Genomic DNA, 20,139 nt, shown 5'->3' with positions numbered 1-20,139 from the left:
CAGCTGTGATTTCTTAGTGATGTGCTATCACAGCATGTGGGATTATCAAAATTGGGAAGGAAATAATTTCCCCAGTACCATGACCTCTGGATAACTTTGGTAAGACTCATCTCATTGTGACCTGAAGGACAGGCTGTTCCAGGCATGTTAAATTCGGGACAAAGAGTCTTCAGCATTCTCTGCAGCAGGTAATAATACTGCCTTTATAATGAAACTTGTTACAATTCTCATTTACTTGACTGTAAAAATGCACAGTATCAAGTATGAATATTTGATCGCAGTGAAACATCTCCCAATTAGATCAACATTTCTTTCCCACTTCATTATTTATATTTTAAATCAAAAGGCAGTAGCTTCCTGCTGCTCCACATTTCCCTTCAGTTCAGGACTGTGCAATGTAAACAAACAAAGCCTTTAAAATTCAGAGCAAAAAAAATTTCAGCAGTAACCGTGAACTGCATACAGAACTTGTCTTACAGCCCATAGCCAAAAAACAATGCCATGAAACATGGCAGTCCATCAGTTGCAAGAGAACAGATCCTCACTGTACCCAGAAGAGCCTACATTAATATCCAGAGCAGCACAGAGCCAATTCCCTCTCAAAGACACAATAATACCATCCAGCTGGTTAGCAGCTTGTCTTCTCCATACAAGCAATGATGCACAGGATTGACTTCTGTTCTCTTTATTATCTTGAACAGTTCTTTGATGACTCCAGAATTCCATCGTATCAGTAAACAACCTGTGAGACTTATTTACTTGCCTTTTCTCTGAGTTACCTCCTTCTAAGCCATTAAAGATAGTCATGCCAATTTCCTCTAATTTTAAACCTATTAATTTTACATATTAAATGTAACATATTTGTTATTTTCCATTGGTTAATGTTTCACAAGAAAGATAAAATCAAGTATGAAGGCTTACTCTAAGCTTTATTATTTAACCAGAGAAAGAAAATTTAATTTGCACAACATCTTTGCAATACCACTAATCATTTCAATAATAGCTATTAGATCTGTTTCAGGCAGAGGCACACAAGCTGTTAATTGGAAATTTTGCTCTCTATTTAAGATATCCCTCAGCTTTAACTCATTCAAGCCATATTATGACAGCTCAGATTAGGCATTACCTCAACTGTGCCTATCTCGCTTTCTCTTAGAAGCTTTCTCAGGTCTACACAGTTGTTCGTGTTTCCAAGAATTTAAAATCATATATACACTTTTTATCCAAGCAAAGCATTTTGCATAAAGCATAAAATTATAATTTTATCCAAGAAAATACTAATAAAATATTTCAGGTATTTACCATCTGGCTACCCAAAAATATTTCTGATGACAGTTGGCTGTTCAGTGAAAAAAAAAATGTATTGCATCCTAAACTTATATAGTTTTTTCCTAGAAATAAATAAGAAACTTATTGGTAAGTGTGATGATTATTTACAATTGTCCTAAAGAAATCCAGAGCAAAACATCATTAATTTTGCCCATAAACCTTAGAAAGAAAGAGACTGATTTTGCAAAATAACGAGAATTAATGCAAAAATTTTGAAAACCCCAGATGCAATGTGTTTGTCAACTATAATTAAATTGTTTTGATATTTAATACTGTATTTGGGGGGGATGATGCAATTACATATACAGTTCTTAATAATCTAAAAAATACCGAAAACCTCAGTATTCTACTTAGACAATAGGGGTTCTAGTGTTAAAGGAAAAAAAAAAAAAAGCTCTCCTTTGTATGAGTCTATTCTGTGTGAACAATCATATCAAGCTGTGCTGTGCTGAAAGTTATGGTCAGCTCCAATCCATATTCAAAAGAACTTTAAAAGTAGTGAGCATACTGTGGATCTATAAAAGAATTTTGGACTACATTAATTCCTACTCTGCTGTGCGTACTCCTTCAGAAGCAACCAATTATGTCTTAACCTGAATTTCATTTGACTCATTCGAAAGACAGGAAGGGCTCCCAGAAGAATAAAGGAGGAAGGTTGAAATAAAATCAGAATAGCTAGCACCATGATCCCTCCAAACATAAAAGATAGGTATAATAGTTCCATCTGGTGCATTTTCTAAAAAGTTTTTAATAGGTTTTAATACCTAGTCACAGTGTGACGGATCAAATATTTGATAGCAATAAATTAGCTGCAGCAGTTTCAGAAGTAATTTACCTTGATTCATGCATACCTCTATTCAAAGGAGATGTGGGCAACTGAACAACAACAAATAGCAATCCAGCAAGACTGTACCTTGACTAAATGAACCATGGCATCCTCAAAGAAAACCACGTCCATTCCAGTACCACGAACATTCTCATTGTATGCTTGCAAAAACTTATTTAAACGATCCCGTAGCTGATTAAATGAGGAGATTGGTTCATAGATTTTGGGAATATCTAAATTAGCTTCCTCTGGTTTCTCATCTAGAACAAAAAGCAAGTAATAAAACCTTAGCAGTTTAAATAATTGACAAAGGTTCAATGAGGGGACAAGTAAGTGAAGATAACTAGAAGTTTCACCACCCAGAAACAGGTTTATTATACATAATATTATATATTAGATGTACATATGAGAGTGCTGAGTACACCCTGCCTGCAAGAAATGGTAATTTCAGCAAAGTAATTTTTAAAGACAAAATGAGAAAAAAAAACCTAAATAGCTGTCTTTATCTGAAACTTGAATGATGAAAAATGATACTTGTTTAGGTGCTTGGAAAAAAAGTAGCACCAGAGAATGAAGGTAAATAAATACTGCAGTTTAAAATTGCAAATAATCTTTTCTGTAAAAGACAAACAGTCTAAATTGATTAAATAATTGCTCTAGAAAAAACATACTCTTGAAACTAATAACTGCCACAACAAAAAATATATTCACCATGAATTAGCATACATTTGTTTCCTTAGGTGATATACACAGCACAAGTCAATTCTCAAAGAAAGGAAGTAACAGTGCCACTGCCTCATTTTTCCATTCATAACCTTAATCATGCTGAAAGGTGACATGCTTTCATTCATAAGAATTCTTACAGCAAATAAAATTACAGAAAAGTTGAGATCATCAGGGACCTCTGAAGGTCATCTGGTCCAACCCCTTGCCCAAGATGGGCCACCTAGAGCTGGTTCTCCAAGACCATGCTCAGGTGGCTGCTGAATACCTCCAAAGACAGACTCCACAACATCTCTGGACAACCTGCACCAGACTGCCACAGTGGAGAAAAAGAAAAATAAAAAAAAAAAAGAAAACAAAAGGGATTACTGATGTTCAAGTTCTTCAATAGATTTTATCCAGTATATCTGTGTCCTTCTTGTATTGGGGACCCCTGACTCAGATACAGCACTCCAGGTGTAGCCTTACTAGTGCTGAAAAAGGAAAAGGAAAACCTCCCTTGGCCTTCTGGCTATATTTCTTCTAATGCAGCTCAGGGTGTCGCTAGTTTTTTTGTTCCTGCAAGGGTACACTGCTGGGTCATGTTCAGGCTGGTATCGACCAGCACCTCCAGGTCCATTTCTGCAAAGCTGACTTGCAGGTGGGTGACCACCAGTGTATACTGGTGCATGGGACCTTTCCTCCCCAGGTCCAGGACTTTGCACTTCCCTTTGCAGAACCTTATGGAGTTCCAGTTAAGCTATCTGGGAGCCAGCACAACCTCTGGCATATCAACTACTCCTCCTTGCTTTGCAGTATCTGGGAGCTGGCTTGAGGGGACAGTGCCCCATCACCCAGAACACTAATGATAATGTTGAGGATGGCTGGGCCCTGTGCTGACCCTTGGGATACATCATTAGTTACTGGTCTCTGATTAGACTTGGAGCCACTAAACACCAACCACTTTCTGGGCTTGACCACTCAGCAATTTTTAATCCATCTCACTTCTCATCCAGACCATATTTCATTTAAAAATATCAGACAAATCTCATTGAAACAGTGCCAGCAGACAGACATCAGGGGGCTTTTGGTTGGTCATTTGTATTTCCTCAAAAATAATAGTGGTACAGTACATTTTGCTCTTATTTACATACATTTAGCTCAATTACTTTCAGGATTTTGTGATCTATATATGCCACAGGATGTATTTTTCTATTATTCTAAATCATTCAGTTTTGCTAAGCCTCTTCTAACTTGCTGAAGAAATATATAATTCAGAACATTATCTTTAATTGGTATAATTAAAATCAATGAAATAAATCATCCAGTAAAATAAGCATTTCCCTAAAGTTTAGTAAAGCACTAGAAGCCAGTGGGAAGGTAAGGGACAAAAAGGTGGGGAAAAGAACTTCAACCCCCAAGTAAACTCAACTGTATTTAGAATACTGTCTGTAACTTTTTCTTCTTTCAAATTTTTCTCCATTTCCTTTCTATTCACCTTTCTAATGCTCATGCAATTTCAAAGGAAAAAACAACATAAAAACAATAACAAAACTAAAACCCCAAAATACATATTTTAAAACATATTTTAAGAAAACTACATTTTACCACAGAACCTACTCTATCAAAATACACAAATTATTAATTCTTTTTCAGCTGTCCTTTATATTGCATTTTTTGTTTGCTTGAAGTCACCTTAATTTCAGAACTTGTATCTCTATATTGCTTCTGCATAGGAACACTCCTCCAGATTGAATCTAATTAAATTAATTGACTTCTTATTTTAACCTGTAAAAGCACTGGTTAAACTAAAGGAGTATTCCAGATGGAAATCGATTTCTTACAAGTTGAATAAGACATTTAAACAAATTAAACCTGATAAGAAACTAATATAAATACATTAAGAACTTAACCTGCAGTGATACTTTTACAGTTTTGAAAAATTTAAAATAATTATATCATCTTAACTCTGTTTCTACAGTTTTATTGTTAATGTCCAAGGACAGTATAATGAAGTACAAAACCTAGGAAAGGGAAAAATTTTCCATTATTTAGAGAGGCAGCCAGCAAAACATATTATTTTAATGTCTTGCTCAGTCTCAAGATTCATAATCAAAAGTATTAACTAACAATCTCAAAACCAACTGATAAAAACACCTTTGAATAGGTAGAGGGTCTTGAGATCACTAGCACCACAAACAATTCCTTGGAGCTAAGATGTAAAAGTTGACCAAGATCTAAGTCATCCTGTACTTCTCTCAGGGACAAACATATTGTTTGCTTTTACAACCCAGAGACAAAAAGATTATCTGGTACCAGTAAACATATTACTGATCTCAGCATAGGGCTCTTTGAAGTCAATGTCAGATCTAATTTTTTATATATTTAAGAGCTTAGAAATCAAGGTCCTGCTTGTACACTTCCACCACAATGGGAAATACTAAATGCCATTATAGGAACAAATAAAAAAAAATGACGCTTGTTATTCTTTTCATTTAAAGCCAAAGAAAGGGGGTTCTCAAGGCCCAGGACTTAGGTCCTGAAATCTATTGAGAGCAAAATATAGCCTTTCTATATGAGAGTCTCCCGCTTTGTATTTAGATGAAGCTCCATGCTAAAGAGCAGGTTACAGGACAGGTACATTTAATCTGTCACCAAAAAAGGCAAATAATTTTGAGAAATACCTTTATCATTTATCAAATGTTGAGAAGTACATTTATTTTTCAGTTCAATATGATGGTTTCTAGTGTGGACCTAAATTTTCGCATTAAAAATCACTCCTCACTCTCTCGATATGCATTCTGACTTACATTTCAGTCTTCTCTACACTGATGAAATTTAGAAAGTTATTTAAGGCTGTAATTATTTCTTTCTTACACTAGTTTACTTTAACTTCTATTTTATTCCTTCCAATGAAATATGTCCTATCCTTTATTCTCCTTTTGTCACTGCCTTCTACCTCAATTGTTCAAGGGAAAGTTCAAATAGCATTGGCCATTCATGCCAGTCTCCCATTGCTCCACTCTCCATCATTGCAGTGATACCAACACAGATAACTGAATCATCTAACGACCTTCCCTAAACCCAAACAAATGTTTTCTGTTCTTTTGCAACAATTGATAAATATTCCCAGGTAATTTAGTGAGGTCAGCGACACCACATTTTTGTTTGAAAGACATAAAGGTATTGCTATAAGTCATACAGGTTTTTAAAGAGGTTTAACTAGCATTCAGGAAAATTTGAATTAATAGTCATTTGTTACATTTAATAGTTACTTCCTAAAGAGTATTGGATTAGCCCAGAGACAGTATTTTTTAATCAGATTTCTGGGGCATGTTACCTACATTGCAATCCTTTATCTACTACTGCAACCCCACCATTTCAGGTCATTCATAACAAATTTCCTTGATCCTTTTGGAATAAAAAGACTCATGCTCACTATTTGGCAGTTCTGTCTTTCTGCCACACCAATTTAAATGAAAGCAAGGCTCTCCTATACAGACACTGGATATCAATACAGACTTAGAAATCCTATTAAGATAAAAATTTGCCACAGCTGGTGACATAGATTACCTTCAAAGCCACTGGACGAAACAGACACTTTTGATGCATAAATTTAGCATGAATTTTTACAACATATTTTTCATAGTACCTAATATTATCATATCCCCTTGCCTAATTTTATAATTTCCATGATTATTAAAGTAAATCTTTACCAGTTCTTGCAGGTGCATCCCTTAAGAAGTCAACAAAGAATGCATCTGTTTCATGATTCAGCAAAGCTTTCAGATCTTCAAACTCCTCCTCAATGAGTTTTGCCACAGCTCTATGAAACCAATCGACATCTTCTGAGGTTGTGAAACGATCAGCAATAACACACTTGCATTCATGCTTCCACAATTTTATCAGCACCTACATGCAAAAAGGAAAAAAAATAAAATAATAGAAAGGAGGCATTTCACAGAATCACCGAAGAAGAGTGGGCCAGTTTGGAAGGGACCACAGTGGGTCGTCCTCCCTCCTCAAGCAGGATCATCCTACAGCACATGGCACAGAATTGCATCCAGATGGTTCTTAAATATCTCCAGTGAAGGAGACTCCACAACTGCTCTGGGCAACCTGTTCCAGGGCTCCATCATCCTCCCATTAAAGAAGTTCTTCCTCATGCTCAGGACGAATATCCTGTGAATCAGTTTCTGCCTGTTGCCCCATTCCTTGGCACCATCAAGCAGAGCCTGGCTCTGTCCTGACGCTCTCCCTTCAGATATTGGCAGATATTGATGAGGTCTCCCCTCAGTCTTCTCATTTTGAGGCTGAACAGGCCCAGGTCACTTAGTCTCTCCTCTTAAAAGAGGTGCTTCAGGCCCTTAACTGTATCTGCCAGACACACTCCAGGAGCTCTATGTCTCTCTTGTACTGAGGAACTAATTTGGCTTGTAACAAAATGATAACAACTTTAAAGGTTTGCCTTCATTTCTTAACTTAAAAATAACATTAACATTAGAAAATAAATAGTTCTTCAGAAGAGGTACCTTGAGCTTCTTATTCTGCCCAATAGGAATTTAAGATTATATTCAGTTAACTATGGAAGAAGTTTTAATCTAGTGTTCCAAAGTAAGGCGTACGAAGATTTTATTTCCTCAGCCCTAAAACCACATCCATACCAGTTAACATGTTTATGTATTGATAAACCACTTTTCTAACTGGTCATTAAGTAGAAGATGGGTGAAAATATAAGCATCATGGCAATAATTTCATGGCAAACACAGATAGCAGTCCCAATGCTACAGCCAAAGCAGTTGGAGAATAACAACAAAGAAAAATGTTTAAGTGTTTATATTATCCCTTCTCCACATTCAATATACCTTTAAAGTCCCTCCATTTGGTCACAGGATGAAGAAGAAGAACCTGTCAGGCTGTTAATATCAGCAGCACTCATTTCAATCCTATGCTATTACCATACAATAGTAGAAAAAATTCCAGGTACTCCTTGAAGACCTTTGGTTCAGCCTACAGAACTCTGTACAATTGACGCATCAAGTCTCAGAATTAATATATAAATTTATATAATAGTATTTTGACCAACTGGTTTTTACACTTCAAAAGACATTAATAGTGTATACACATATATATATAATCTAAGTGTTCCATGTTTTTGCTGCAGAAACTAAAATCCATTCTGAAGTTTAAATTTAGATGCAGTAGAATTCAGGAGCTTATTGAACAGGGACGCACATTGCAAATGAACCGATTATTTAACAAATTTTACATATTTTCCATAAGCATTGCTTTTCCAGCACTACATGTTTCACAGCTCTAAGTTACTTTTCCTTAAAAAAATTAGAAGAGAAATAATATTTTACTGGAAGAAAGATGGATTATGGAAAAAGAAAACATTACTAATACTTCTTACTATTTCTTCCTTTTAAACCATAAGCCAGAAACAAATTGTTAGACAGAAATAAGGCAGTAACTGAAAGTCTCAAGACAGTAATGGAGAGGAGAAACTATTCAATTTTTTAATCAATACTTGAGCATTTTCATAGGGTTAAAGTAAGTTCAATGCCTCTCACTTATTTTCTCACTTTTAAATAAACTAGCATTTGTCAGTAATAGGAAAAGCAGATAGAAGCAAACTGTTGTGGGCAAAAGAAGTGGGGATTGTCATCATTTTGAAACAAAGCTGTCATTTCAGTTGGTACTATAAAAGCTGGACTAAAACACCTTTGCCTCAAAAAATCCACTAAGGTGCATTTTTTTAAAGCAAATTCAAATGCCAAGATAGACTCTCATCCCCTTTCCTACACTAATTATATCCAGGTCACTGATGTGCTGCACTTACCTGTGGCTCATTGATCACTTCCGATGTAGTGTTCAGCATTCCTTGCCAAATCCTCGATAGGTCTCGAAGGTTGAAGACATAATGAAACTTGGCTGGTGTGGGCAACATTTTTAGCTTGGTAATCTGCCACAGTCTGCGTGTCAATGGAACCAATTTGGCTACTGTTTTCTTCACATTGTGTGAAAATCCCCGCTCACTACAGTAGTGTCCTTCTCCAATTACACCTGTGGAAAGAAAGGTTGCCAAATCAAAGGCATGTTAGCACAACACTAGGAGCAATGATTGTCTGAATCTTCTGTTTCGCTTCTTTTTCCAATCCTAAAAACCTTTTCAAATTTGTTAAAATGGCTTTCTGGTGTATATTTAAATTTTGATTCAGCCATTCTTAACAACATTCTGCCACCGGCTCAATGGCTATTTAACTTTTAATTAACAGCATATTAAAATGTTTTTTCCTCATAAATCAGTTTCCACTGGCCTTGAATAACTAATCTCCTGCTAAAATCAGTATGATCCCATTCTTTGAGAAAGTCTAGCCTTTAGTCACTTATTCTTAGCAGCAGTGGCACCTGAGCAACTGTCCAGCATTGTCACTAAAACAATACCTTCTTGTCATTCTTATTAAATCTGAGAATACCAAGAATTTCAGAGACATGACTGAATCTGAACAATTTACAGATTGATGATGTTGCAGGTGGGAAGTGATTACTGAAGAAAAATGCGCTGGTAAATCAGGGAAAAATTAGGCCTCAATTTTAACAATAATGTGCACAAATAGAATGATAAGGGAAAAACAACTACTATTTTAAAAAATGAGATGACTACAAAGCTGATTTCCCTTTACCAAAAATTTTGTCAATGGAAGAATTGGAAGGCAGAGTACAGTTGAACACTGAAAATTGTCTCTTCAGCCTCTGTGGAATATCATTGCGACCTCCCCCAGGGTGGATCATGGCAGCCAAAAACTGAATGTCCACGATGCTGGTAAATTCCCCAGGTTTTTCCAGGTTATACAGTCCTTTCTGTTCCATCAGTTGCCTAACTATCTCATTAGTGACCTGTAAAATAACCAGGTTTTATATAAGACAATATTATACCTACAACTGAATGGAATACAGAATATACTTAAATGTTTGAAATACCTAACAAAGACTATAATACTCTCCCTTATCGCTCTGTTTATTTGCTTTGGGGTAAAAATGCACAGCAAGGAATAAGAACATTTAGTAAAATCTAAGGATAAAAATCATGGAAGTACAGAGGTATCCTCATTTAGAACTAATCATTCACATGACAATTTACTCTCACTTGAATGCGACATGATTTCCATTGCTGTTAGAAATACTTCTGCCTTTTAAAACAAAATTTCCAGTTTCCTAATTAAGCCCAAACTAATGTATCTTTGCATCTTTTTTCTCAAACAAGCCCAAACTAATGCATCATGCTGCAAATGATACAAAATATTTGTAATAAGTTTCATATGTAACAATCACAAGCATGTTTTTCAAGTTGAAATAAAAGAACTACTGCCTACTACAAAAACATGCAAGACCTTTTTCTTTAGCCATAAAGGGATACCCTACATTTCTGTTTGACAAGCTGAGAAAACCCCACAGAGAGTACATCCTATACCTATACTCCTATAGAAATTCTAACATTAATTTCCAAAGGAATGTACTTCAGAACAACTTTGTCAATATAAATAAAAATTACTTCCATTTTGTCGGAAGCAGAGAAGACACTTCTTACCTCTCAGGTTTCACAGTATTTTCATTATTGCCCACAATGTCAATTTGCTATCACAATTTGTGTACCAAAGACTTCTTTTTTTAATTATAAAATGAGTGTTGTTAAAAAACATTATTAAAATTATACAGGCATATTCTAAGGAGCACTCAAACTGCTTCTTGCTGTTAGCATATTTATTTTCAATTAATTCCTGACAAATTAATGTAGATGGGTTCTTTTAAAAGACTGTTTAAAATTAAAGTACTACATATCAATTTTACCCTATTCTGAATGACTGAGAAGCCAATTTTACAGTGTAGCATAAAAACAAAGAAAACCTTTTGTCTTCTTTTTTCTTCTTTCACAAACTAACCTGATCTCCCCATTCATTGATTACGGGCATGTTCACATCATCAATGAAGACTGTCATCTTTTTGCCTGCAGGTGGACCATAAGTTGGGCCCATGCGCTTATCCACATAGCTTTCTATTGTACGCTGTTAAAAAGCAATTAGCAGCACAGTCACAAAGAGCACTTCATTCCATACATGATTCAATCACTTAAACATGTTAATGTCCCTGTTACATAGAATTTTACTAAGTGATGTTCAGACAAGGCATTTGCTGGAGGTAATTGCACTAGTTCAACTAGAATGTCTAAAATCTCAAGTTATACAGCACCAGGCTGGTGTCTACAGTAGAAACCATGCCTAACACTTGCATAAATCTGAATAGGTTTCAAACTTTTATTTTATTCATTTATTAGCAAAATTGATGACTTCTAGCAATAAAGATTAAATTGAAGACATAATTCTGGAACACCTTTCCAGCAGGTATCAAGGTACTTCGTAAAAGCATACATCAATAATTAAATTCACATATATAAATACACTTGATGAGATAATTATGCCTAATGGTAGACTTGCCTTTACTGTTCTTCTCATCATCTTTCTATTTCTCTGCTCTTCTTAAGTTCCAGTTTTTATTTACTCTATCCTAAGTGAAAGTTCACTTAACCATACATAATTATTCTTCAGTATAAAACTAAATATCTGCATTCTTACACCATGCCTAGCTCCAATTTTGTACAAGAGGCATCAGGTAGACCAAGGTTATAATAAGCTAGAGTAATTTTAAAGCACAGATCACAACAGAATGTTTTGATCTAGATTGTTAACAGAGAATTGGCTTAGTCTTGCACATCTATTTCAGATACCCTGATGATCAGAATCTCACCTATCACCAATTAAATCTTCTTTTCTTTTGTAAAAATATGTTACTTTTTGTTTATAGCCCAATAAATAGAGGAAAAAATCCTAAGGAAATTAAGACCAAAATTACATGTTTGTATATTACATAAAATGTTAGTAGTTTCTACTATACTATACAGGCAGATGATAGGTGATTCATTAAGCTTATAGACAGCACTTACAGTCCAGACAGTGCTTTGGCCTGGCATACCAAACTGCATTAAAAATATTCCCCAAATATATTGCCAGGAGATTAAAGACACTTGAAATAATTCAAATTAGATTGGTAGAAATTTGGACAGGCAGTTCAGGATTTAAGCATTCTAATTGTATGCAGAGCAGCTGCCCTGCATGTGTTACTTTTTTAATGAGTTATTGTAATGACTGAAACTTAAATTGCAGACAGCACACTTTTAATGACAGATTGTTGTGGGTAGCACTTCTTTTACCCATGGTGTTTAGTGAAATCTAACAGCTCTTCCCAGTTAGTGAGAACAGATATATTTGACACAAAAACATACTAAGATGAAGACAATAATAGGCATGTTATTGTAGAAGTCCAAGAACAGCTTAATAGCTACTGAAAAAGTTTAAAGGAACGATTTTTTTACAGAAGTCTTAAATCATGCTTTAGAACACTTGGACTATTTGAACAGGTGCTTTTTTATTGTTCAGAACCACTTTCAGAAGAATCCTCCTGGCAAATTATCAGAATATTCTCTGAATCCAACTATCTTGTATGAGAAGATTAATCACTACTATACCTGAAAAATTAATGGGGTTGTTGCAGATGAAAAATTCAAGCTCTTAGTTATGTGCCTTTCAGGGTTATATTTTGACATAAAACCTTTGATTATAACAGTCTTTCCAGTTCCTTGCTCACCAATTAGCAGGACAGCCTAGACAAAGACAATATCGAAATAAGATGAAACACAAGAGCTGGGAGTCTTGGCAAAGGCTCAACAGTCCCATTTAGCTTTTAAACAGAAAAGAAACTAGAAAAGTTATGTAAAGTGAACTTTTCACAGGAGACATGTAGAAGTAAAATAGTTAATGTCTCATAGATTTTTGCAGGCCTGACAAGTTAAAAATATTTGCAGTTAATGGTCACGTCATCCAGCACAATCACACTAACAAGGAGAGGAGTTAATTATTTGAAAAAGGGTTTAATCATCTAGAGACTCAGTATCTGTAAAATTTCAATTGCTTGTGTGGCACAGTTCTAGTGAAGAATAGCCTAAAGCTACATAAATTCTGGAACTGTCCCATGCTGGCAGAGTTCAATCAGCAGGGTCAGATATGAGCCTCCTGACCTATGTGCTTCTCCCTCTCCCATCAGTACATGAAAATATTGGTTCCATTCTGACTGATCTTGGCTGTAATTACAGTTACTTCCACTGCAGAATGAAAGGGCGAGGGGAAGACAAAGTCTGGAAACAATGACTGTTCAAGAGTTCAAGCATATTTGCATGAAAGTAGTTTCTGGAAACACCCTCTCATATCTAAAAAAAAAGAAAGAGAAAAAACTTCTTCCTTTTCAATGACATACTTCACTGCTAATCCAAAACTTTAGTCATGTGTTCTGTTAGCAGTACTTTGATATGAACTATAGAAAAAGTACCTTGCCCTGTTTTGCTATGGTTTCAATCAAGAAATCCATTCTCACATTGTCAACATTAGGCACAAGAATTGAGTCATACTCTGGGGTGCCACTACTGGGATATACATACTCTTCAACACGTGTATTCCAGTGCATCCATGTACCTAATAAGAAAGAAATTAAGTAAATGTTTTAGAAATACTAGGCATCATCACTTCTTTTTCTTTTCCATTCAGTTCACTGATCTGTCTAGGCTTCTGTCTCACATACAGCAATCCCTCTGTGTATTCAGACTAAAATTTATAGAATCATTTAATCATAGAATCCCTTAAGTTGTATCTAAGAGGCTTACTCCTCCTTCCTACATAAATTTTGACAACGACCAGGATTATATGTTCACTTGACAATTCATCACCACAAAGTCCATGCAGCTTTTGTATCAATTATATCCACATTCTGACTTTTCACTAGAAGAAGAGAAAAAGCTAAACACAATTCCACCAGTAAAGTATAGCCATAAAATGAAACTTGCTAAGGGACACAAAAGAAGGCAAGCTATAAAATTCTTCTGAATTAATTCTCTTTAAAAAAAGCACAATTATAAAATAACTTTTAAATTTTACCCCATATCACCCTGCTGAGTTACTAACCATCAGATGCCACATAATAATCAAACACTGTGTCTTCACTGCCTTCTGGGATACAAGGAAGATCAAGCTTTACTGTCTCATGTTTTCGAAGCCAGTATTCCATTTTGCATCTGTCCTCCAGCTCTAGCAGTGCTCCTACACTCCACATGAGAGAGAAGATGTACAGCCTTTCCAAATATTTTGGAGTCAGTTCCCCACCTTGTTCCTGAAGGATTGAGTTAGGTTTTAATTTTCAACAGCCTGAGACTCTACTTGATAATAACTAGTAACATAAGGTTAGAAGTCTTCAGTCATATATAAATTTAGTGATGCCTTCAATGATCAGAATCAATATAAATGATATAAAATTATGACAAATCACCCAAAAATATAAAAAGGAAATCTGACAATGCATGCTCCATGTGCTTAATGTAAACCAGCGCTTAACATCAAATTCAAATGTGAGATGGTGAAAGAGGTCACATCCCAGCTATTACTTTCTAAATAAATATAAAGCATTCCTTACTAACCTGCATCTCCTTTGACATTCCAAGTCATCAAAGAATCCCTCTCTACAAAACTTTGTTACTTGAAATTATCTACAATATGTTAAGTATACATAAAAACATTCACACTACCTACCTTAGGTGGGATAAGGCCCTGCACCATATTAATGCTCTGCATAATGACAAAGGCTTCCAACATCTCAGTCTTGCAATGCAGAGACTGAACGCTGAAGCGGTACAAGTCTGGGAATGATGAAGCATACAGATGACGTAGAATTTCCGCCTCTTGGAAGGGGCATTTTTTCAAAAATCCCTGTTGCAAAGTATAAATTTAGTTCCTAATGCAAGTCTCATTGAACTCAAGTACAGTAACTCAAAAGGTTCAGGAAGCATGGAATGTTGATTTCTTGGGGGCAGAATGAGAGAAGAGGGAGGCAGAGGGCAGAAGTTAAGTTTCCCTGACCATTGGGCAGGGTTTAATTAACAGAAGGTCACATTTTACCCAAGTATGTCTAATTCCTACTGGATGTTAAAGATGAAGGGAACTGAAAAGAAAAAACTGTGCTCAACAGCACAAAAATTATTATTTCCAAATATTTTTTAATCACAACAGTTGTGAAAGGTATCCAAAAACTCTGAAAAGAAACCCAACAATATGTACTGAATACAAATTTTATTTATTCTACACATTATTTCTAATGGGGATAGAGGATAACCTGAAAGATCTGACAGGTGTACAAAAAAAATTAGGCTATCAGAGGGGAGGTGTGCTGGTGTGTGTAGTGTTCTTATTGTGTATCTCGGTATCTGTAATGATGGATAAACAAAACCTAAGTAAACTACCCATTTCTTAAGATCATAGAAGAGGATTTGTTCTTTGATGCCTTTAATTCAAAGTAGTAACATGATTCTTGGAGTTGCCTATAAGTTTTCTCTCACCTGCAGGGTAAAATATTTTTCACTTGCATCCCATAAATTTATTTCTTACATAAAACACAATCACATGCAGAAACACTTGCAGATTCCTCCCCAAAACTCAAAACAAAATTTGGAACAAATTGAAATGAAATAAATTTCCTTTAAATGTGGATGGTTTTCTGTTATGGGAGTAGTTATAGCTGGAACAGGGTTCTCAGTGAGCTCCTGGACTCTCCATCTCAGAATTCAACAGGACAGACTTCACCAACTTCCTCTAGGTTGACTTGACTAATGTACTCAATATTATCTCTAGAGGTCCTTTCCAAACTCAACTATATTGTTCTTCTATTATTCTTTCTACTACTTTCATAATTGAAATTCTACTTTTACTTCGCAAAGTAAATAAACTTCGAGACTGATTACAAATAACGATATATATGAAAACCTTTCTAGAAACGGGGAGGTGGAAAACAAAGTGATAAAAATGAAAAGGCAGAAGGACTTAAAATAGATATCCAAAATTCGCTGATTGTTCAAAAAATATCAGGGGTTAGTAGAAAAGCTGATAAAACACTTTTGCTTTGGAGAAGTTTCATGAGTAATGGATCATACCTTTGATCTCTTAGCAGCAACTGCTTAAGAAGCACATCACATGAGATTAGCAACATGAACAGCACATTGCATGACAACAGCAACATGAACTTGAGAACTATTTCACTAGACTTGGAAGTTGCATATGTCATAACAATGCATCCAAGCAGGCAGCTATATTTATTTGTTTGCAGATGGTAAGGATTGAAAACAAAAATGTATACAACTTCCTGAGTTGCCCATATTTGTTTGTCTTTAATCATGTTTCAAAGTTCTTCTGAAATATCAACGAATACTACATTTCATTCAGCATCTGAGAATTAGCCTGACTTGTTGGAATAAGAAGTGTATTGCATTACAAAAAAGATTTAAACGGAAACATATTGAAAAAGCCATCAAGATATTTTATTTATGATGCAACACCAAAGAAATGCTAGTGGATAAAAAAACAATAGGCTGTAATTTTATAGCAAATTTTATAATGAGGAAAGAAAGGAAAGTTGGAAAGGTTACTTTACTGTTTTGTTTATGTAATCCAAATTCTAAAAAAAAAAAAGTTTATTTTCTTTAGTCTGTTTCTATCACAAAGATATACTAAAACTATAAGGTTATGGATTAAGGAAAACTAGTTTCATAGAACTCTTCAACACAGCTAAATTTAGCCTGCATCTCACTTTAAAATGAGGAGGTAAATCATGAGTGACAATGCAAAATAAAATTCTTTTCTCTGCAGATGAATCTTTAGCACAATTTTAACATCCAAGAAATGGTTGTCTGCAAACTAGGCAACATAAGGAGGCTGAGCTCTGAGAACCTAACACCAGTAGGCTCTATACAGTGTTGTAAGCACAGAAAGGAACAGCACAAGTGGAATCTCAGGGGAGCCACTGTCCTAGATGGATAATTTACACTTACACTTTCCTGAGTATCCATATTAGTTTTAAAAAAATTTGAAAATAAAACTCGGCAGTAACATACATAAGGCACTTGTGTTGACTGCATGTATTTGCACTGGTAAAACTGAAGTTTTACCAGCCAATTTTTTAGGAAACTTGTTAAACCCTTTTTTCATAACAAGACTACAAATATTTTGGACTTGGCAAAGGAACTCATCAAACAAATTAGTGACAATTCCCAAGTGTTGCAGAGACCTGTGACTGAACAGAAAATTCCATGTGATTTAATACCATTTTAAATGGAAAAAGCTTCAGACACGACCAGAAAAATCGTATCAGCGCTCTGCAGCAACTCTTAGTTCTTCACAAGCAGCAAACCTCCAGGTTTGCAACAAGTCAACAGGACACGTGTGTTTCCAAGACAGGAAGGAATACCTGACAACAATCCCATTCCTTTTCCTCCCAATGGTTAAGGCCAAATAGGATTCTGGCGCCTTTCCTAGAGGGTCTTGATGCTCCTCACCTCTTTTCAGGGCATTATACCTGACCTGCCATCTCACATCCACAGGTGGAAAAGAAACCTTGCCAGAAATCACAAGTTTACAGCTTTCCTCACCTTGGTAATTTCTGCTCACCAAAATACATCCCCTGGCTTCACTTTTCCTGGAGGAGCTCCATTGCCTCCAGTCCCAAAGAGAGGCACCAGGCACTGCCTGGCACTCAGCATACTGTCTCTTTTGGACTACAGCATACTATCTCTTTTGAGTTCTTTCAGGGTTGAAACCTATAATTTGCTAAGGACACTGGTTCTAGGCAGTACCACAAGCCAATTTTCCTCTGTTGCCAGACAATTCAGGGACTTACGGACAAGGAATCTGGTTATAAACAGCAAGATATATAAAACTTACAAGCATGAGAACTTTAAGGGTTAAAAAATAACAAATCTGAGAATAATATAGAGTAATCACTACAAAAGGCTGATATCCAAAAGCTAATGTGAGGCCAGCTGTATTTTCATAGGATTAAGCTGTATTTTCATAGGACTAGTTAAGCAACACAAACTAGGTGAGGATTAGTTGCATTTTCTGCTGGTATCCTATTTGATTTAGAAAATGAAATGACTGAATGAGACTGTGAGACATTCATCTTAAGAAATATTTTTAAAAACTTGTTCATGTGATACATACTAGAATAGAGGGCAGTGAAATTTAGTCTGTTAGCTCATAGTAACTTATAAATATTTGTTTTTTTAAGTCTGAAAAACAGGGAAACAAATACACTACAAACTCCTGGATGATGTTCCAATTTTATAAACAGAAAAGATTTCCATATAATTAAAGTCCATATAAAAATGAATTTTAAAGCTCATATAAAGGAATTCAATTTGGGATTATAGTGAAATATACCAGGTATTACTTGGGTTTCAGGGGAAAGTAATTAAGTAATTATCTGTATGATCACAGAAATCAGTATCTTAGCCATGCAGGAGAAAACTTTCATTTTTGATATTCAGGAGACAACCACGTTTATCAAAGCAAAATAATGCTAACCAAGCATTCTCAACAAGATGGCCTAGACAAGGAAAAATGCAGAGAAAAAAAAAATTATTTTAATTTCTTTTTTAAAGTGCTAATCCTGAGTAGTGTACTTCACTGAAATTTTTTAAGTTAATATAGGCCTTAAGAGAAGAAAATGAGAAACTAACTTTTTTTTAACTGCTATTGTCTCTATCGTTTTCTTCACAGAAAACTAGAATTAGACACTGAAAGCTTTGCTTAAGTATATTACTATGGAACATTAGGTAGATTCTTGGGAACTCCCATGTTTCATCTTTACCAAGATTCTTGCTACATGAAAAAAAAATTGTCTACTCAAATCTCAGAATTTGTCATCCACTATATTGTCACAAGCATTCTGTCAAGACTAGGATTTATTTTTACTGGGTTTTGGAAGATGAAAGATGACATATGGAAGAAAAAAAAAAAGACTTTATAAATCACTTTGATATATTTCAATATGTTATATGCTGGATTTTGACTTTAAAACACACCTGAAACATGTTCTGTTTTTCTGAATTATTCATTCCATGCCAGAGAGAGAGAAACTACTGCATAGTTCTACAGATACTTTGCTTCTAGGAATGTTAACATACAACCAAGTAACAGCATCGATTTAAAAATTACATGTTTTGATGCTGCATTGACTTTATTTCTGGTTCTAAATCACAACTGCAATAAATTTTAAGAAATATCAAGAGAATTCCTATTTTCTTGAGGATTTCAAGTTCCCTGAATCAACTTCACTCTTTTCTCCTCCTTGGTCTGAAGCTGTACTAAGGGCTACCAGGTAGTTTTAAAAACCAAGCTATCCTTCAATTGTATAAAATAACTCTAATTACAAATTTGTCCCAAAGTAAAATTACCATATTCTTAAAAGTGTAATATGTTAACTATGTTCCTTTAAAAAATTATTAATTCTTGTACAAACTACCAGAAACATTGCTATTTTAAGTACTGACCTAGGATTTTATACAGAGGAAAAGGGATTTCATAGCAAAAGGCACAAAAAATGGTTCTACAGTAATTAGAGTGAAGTGTTGAAGAAGTACCCAGTAAAACTTTCAATGCATATACAGACACTAAGCTGTTCTACCTCAAGGATAGGACTCCAGGTGAGAACTGATGAGCTCATGAACACCATGCCATTTCTTGAAACTGTTGCTGGGGAAGCATTATCAATATTATGAGGCTCAAAGACTATTTTGCAATTTGGCGCCATGGGTATCCGATCACCGTTTGCCAGCGTTAGAGTTCTGTTGTCATCCAGGACAGAATTAAGGTTCTCAATCCAAATAGCATCAACTGGACCATCAAGAACTATCCAGATGTGATCACCTATAATGCAACATAACAGAAAAAAGCACCAATGGATGAATGGCTAGCTTCTTTCAAAGACCAGTTTCTTATTTCTGCAAACAAATTTTTAACTAATTCTGAATTCATGCACACAGCAACAATCTCAGCTTTTAATACAATTACCATTTCCATCACTCAATTTCAGTTGGGTACTTCATTTTGTCACCTATTCTTAATAATTATCCATTCTTCAGTATATAAAGTGCCATCAGCATAAGTCATGAGTTTTAATACTCTGAAAGAGTTTTATGGATCCAGTCTTCAAGACAGTAATAAATTAGGTTTATTTCAAGTTACATGAAATGACATAAAGAAGATAACAACTACAGATATATTTAAACACCGTTCATTTGTTTTCAACGAGTTTTATAAATGTACAGAAAATATATGAAAGGAACACTTGAAAAA

The 20,139-nt window shown here is 35.1% G+C and overlaps 1 protein-coding gene across 11 annotated transcripts in view; it reads right to left on the bottom strand.

Annotated features, from left to right (window-relative positions):
• DNAH5 (dynein axonemal heavy chain 5) overlaps positions 1–20,139 on the bottom strand; it is a 137,190-nt gene that overhangs the window by 35,892 nt on the left and 81,159 nt on the right. For all 11 annotated transcript variants that reach the window (XM_026791770.2, XM_074545669.1, XM_074545661.1 and 8 more), the window contains 10 exons: positions 19,469–19,710; positions 14,548–14,724; positions 13,927–14,131; positions 13,298–13,440; positions 12,441–12,575; positions 10,801–10,923; positions 9,544–9,757; positions 8,700–8,923; positions 6,574–6,769; positions 2,243–2,415 (listed from right to left, as the gene is read on the bottom strand). In XM_026791770.2, the coding sequence (XP_026647571.2) occupies positions 2,243–2,415; positions 6,574–6,769; positions 8,700–8,923; positions 9,544–9,757; positions 10,801–10,923; positions 12,441–12,575; positions 13,298–13,440; positions 13,927–14,131; positions 14,548–14,724; positions 19,469–19,710 (1,832 nt within the window). The remainder of the gene's footprint in view (positions 1–2,242; positions 2,416–6,573; positions 6,770–8,699; positions 8,924–9,543; positions 9,758–10,800; positions 10,924–12,440; positions 12,576–13,297; positions 13,441–13,926; positions 14,132–14,547; positions 14,725–19,468; positions 19,711–20,139) is intronic.

This window comes from Zonotrichia albicollis, chromosome 1 (assembly GCF_047830755.1).
Source record: "Zonotrichia albicollis isolate bZonAlb1 chromosome 1, bZonAlb1.hap1, whole genome shotgun sequence".
NCBI classification, from domain to species: Eukaryota; Metazoa; Chordata; class Aves; order Passeriformes; family Passerellidae; genus Zonotrichia; species Zonotrichia albicollis.
Note: the sequence above shows the minus strand (reverse complement) of the source record. Positions and strands in the feature narration are given on the sequence as shown.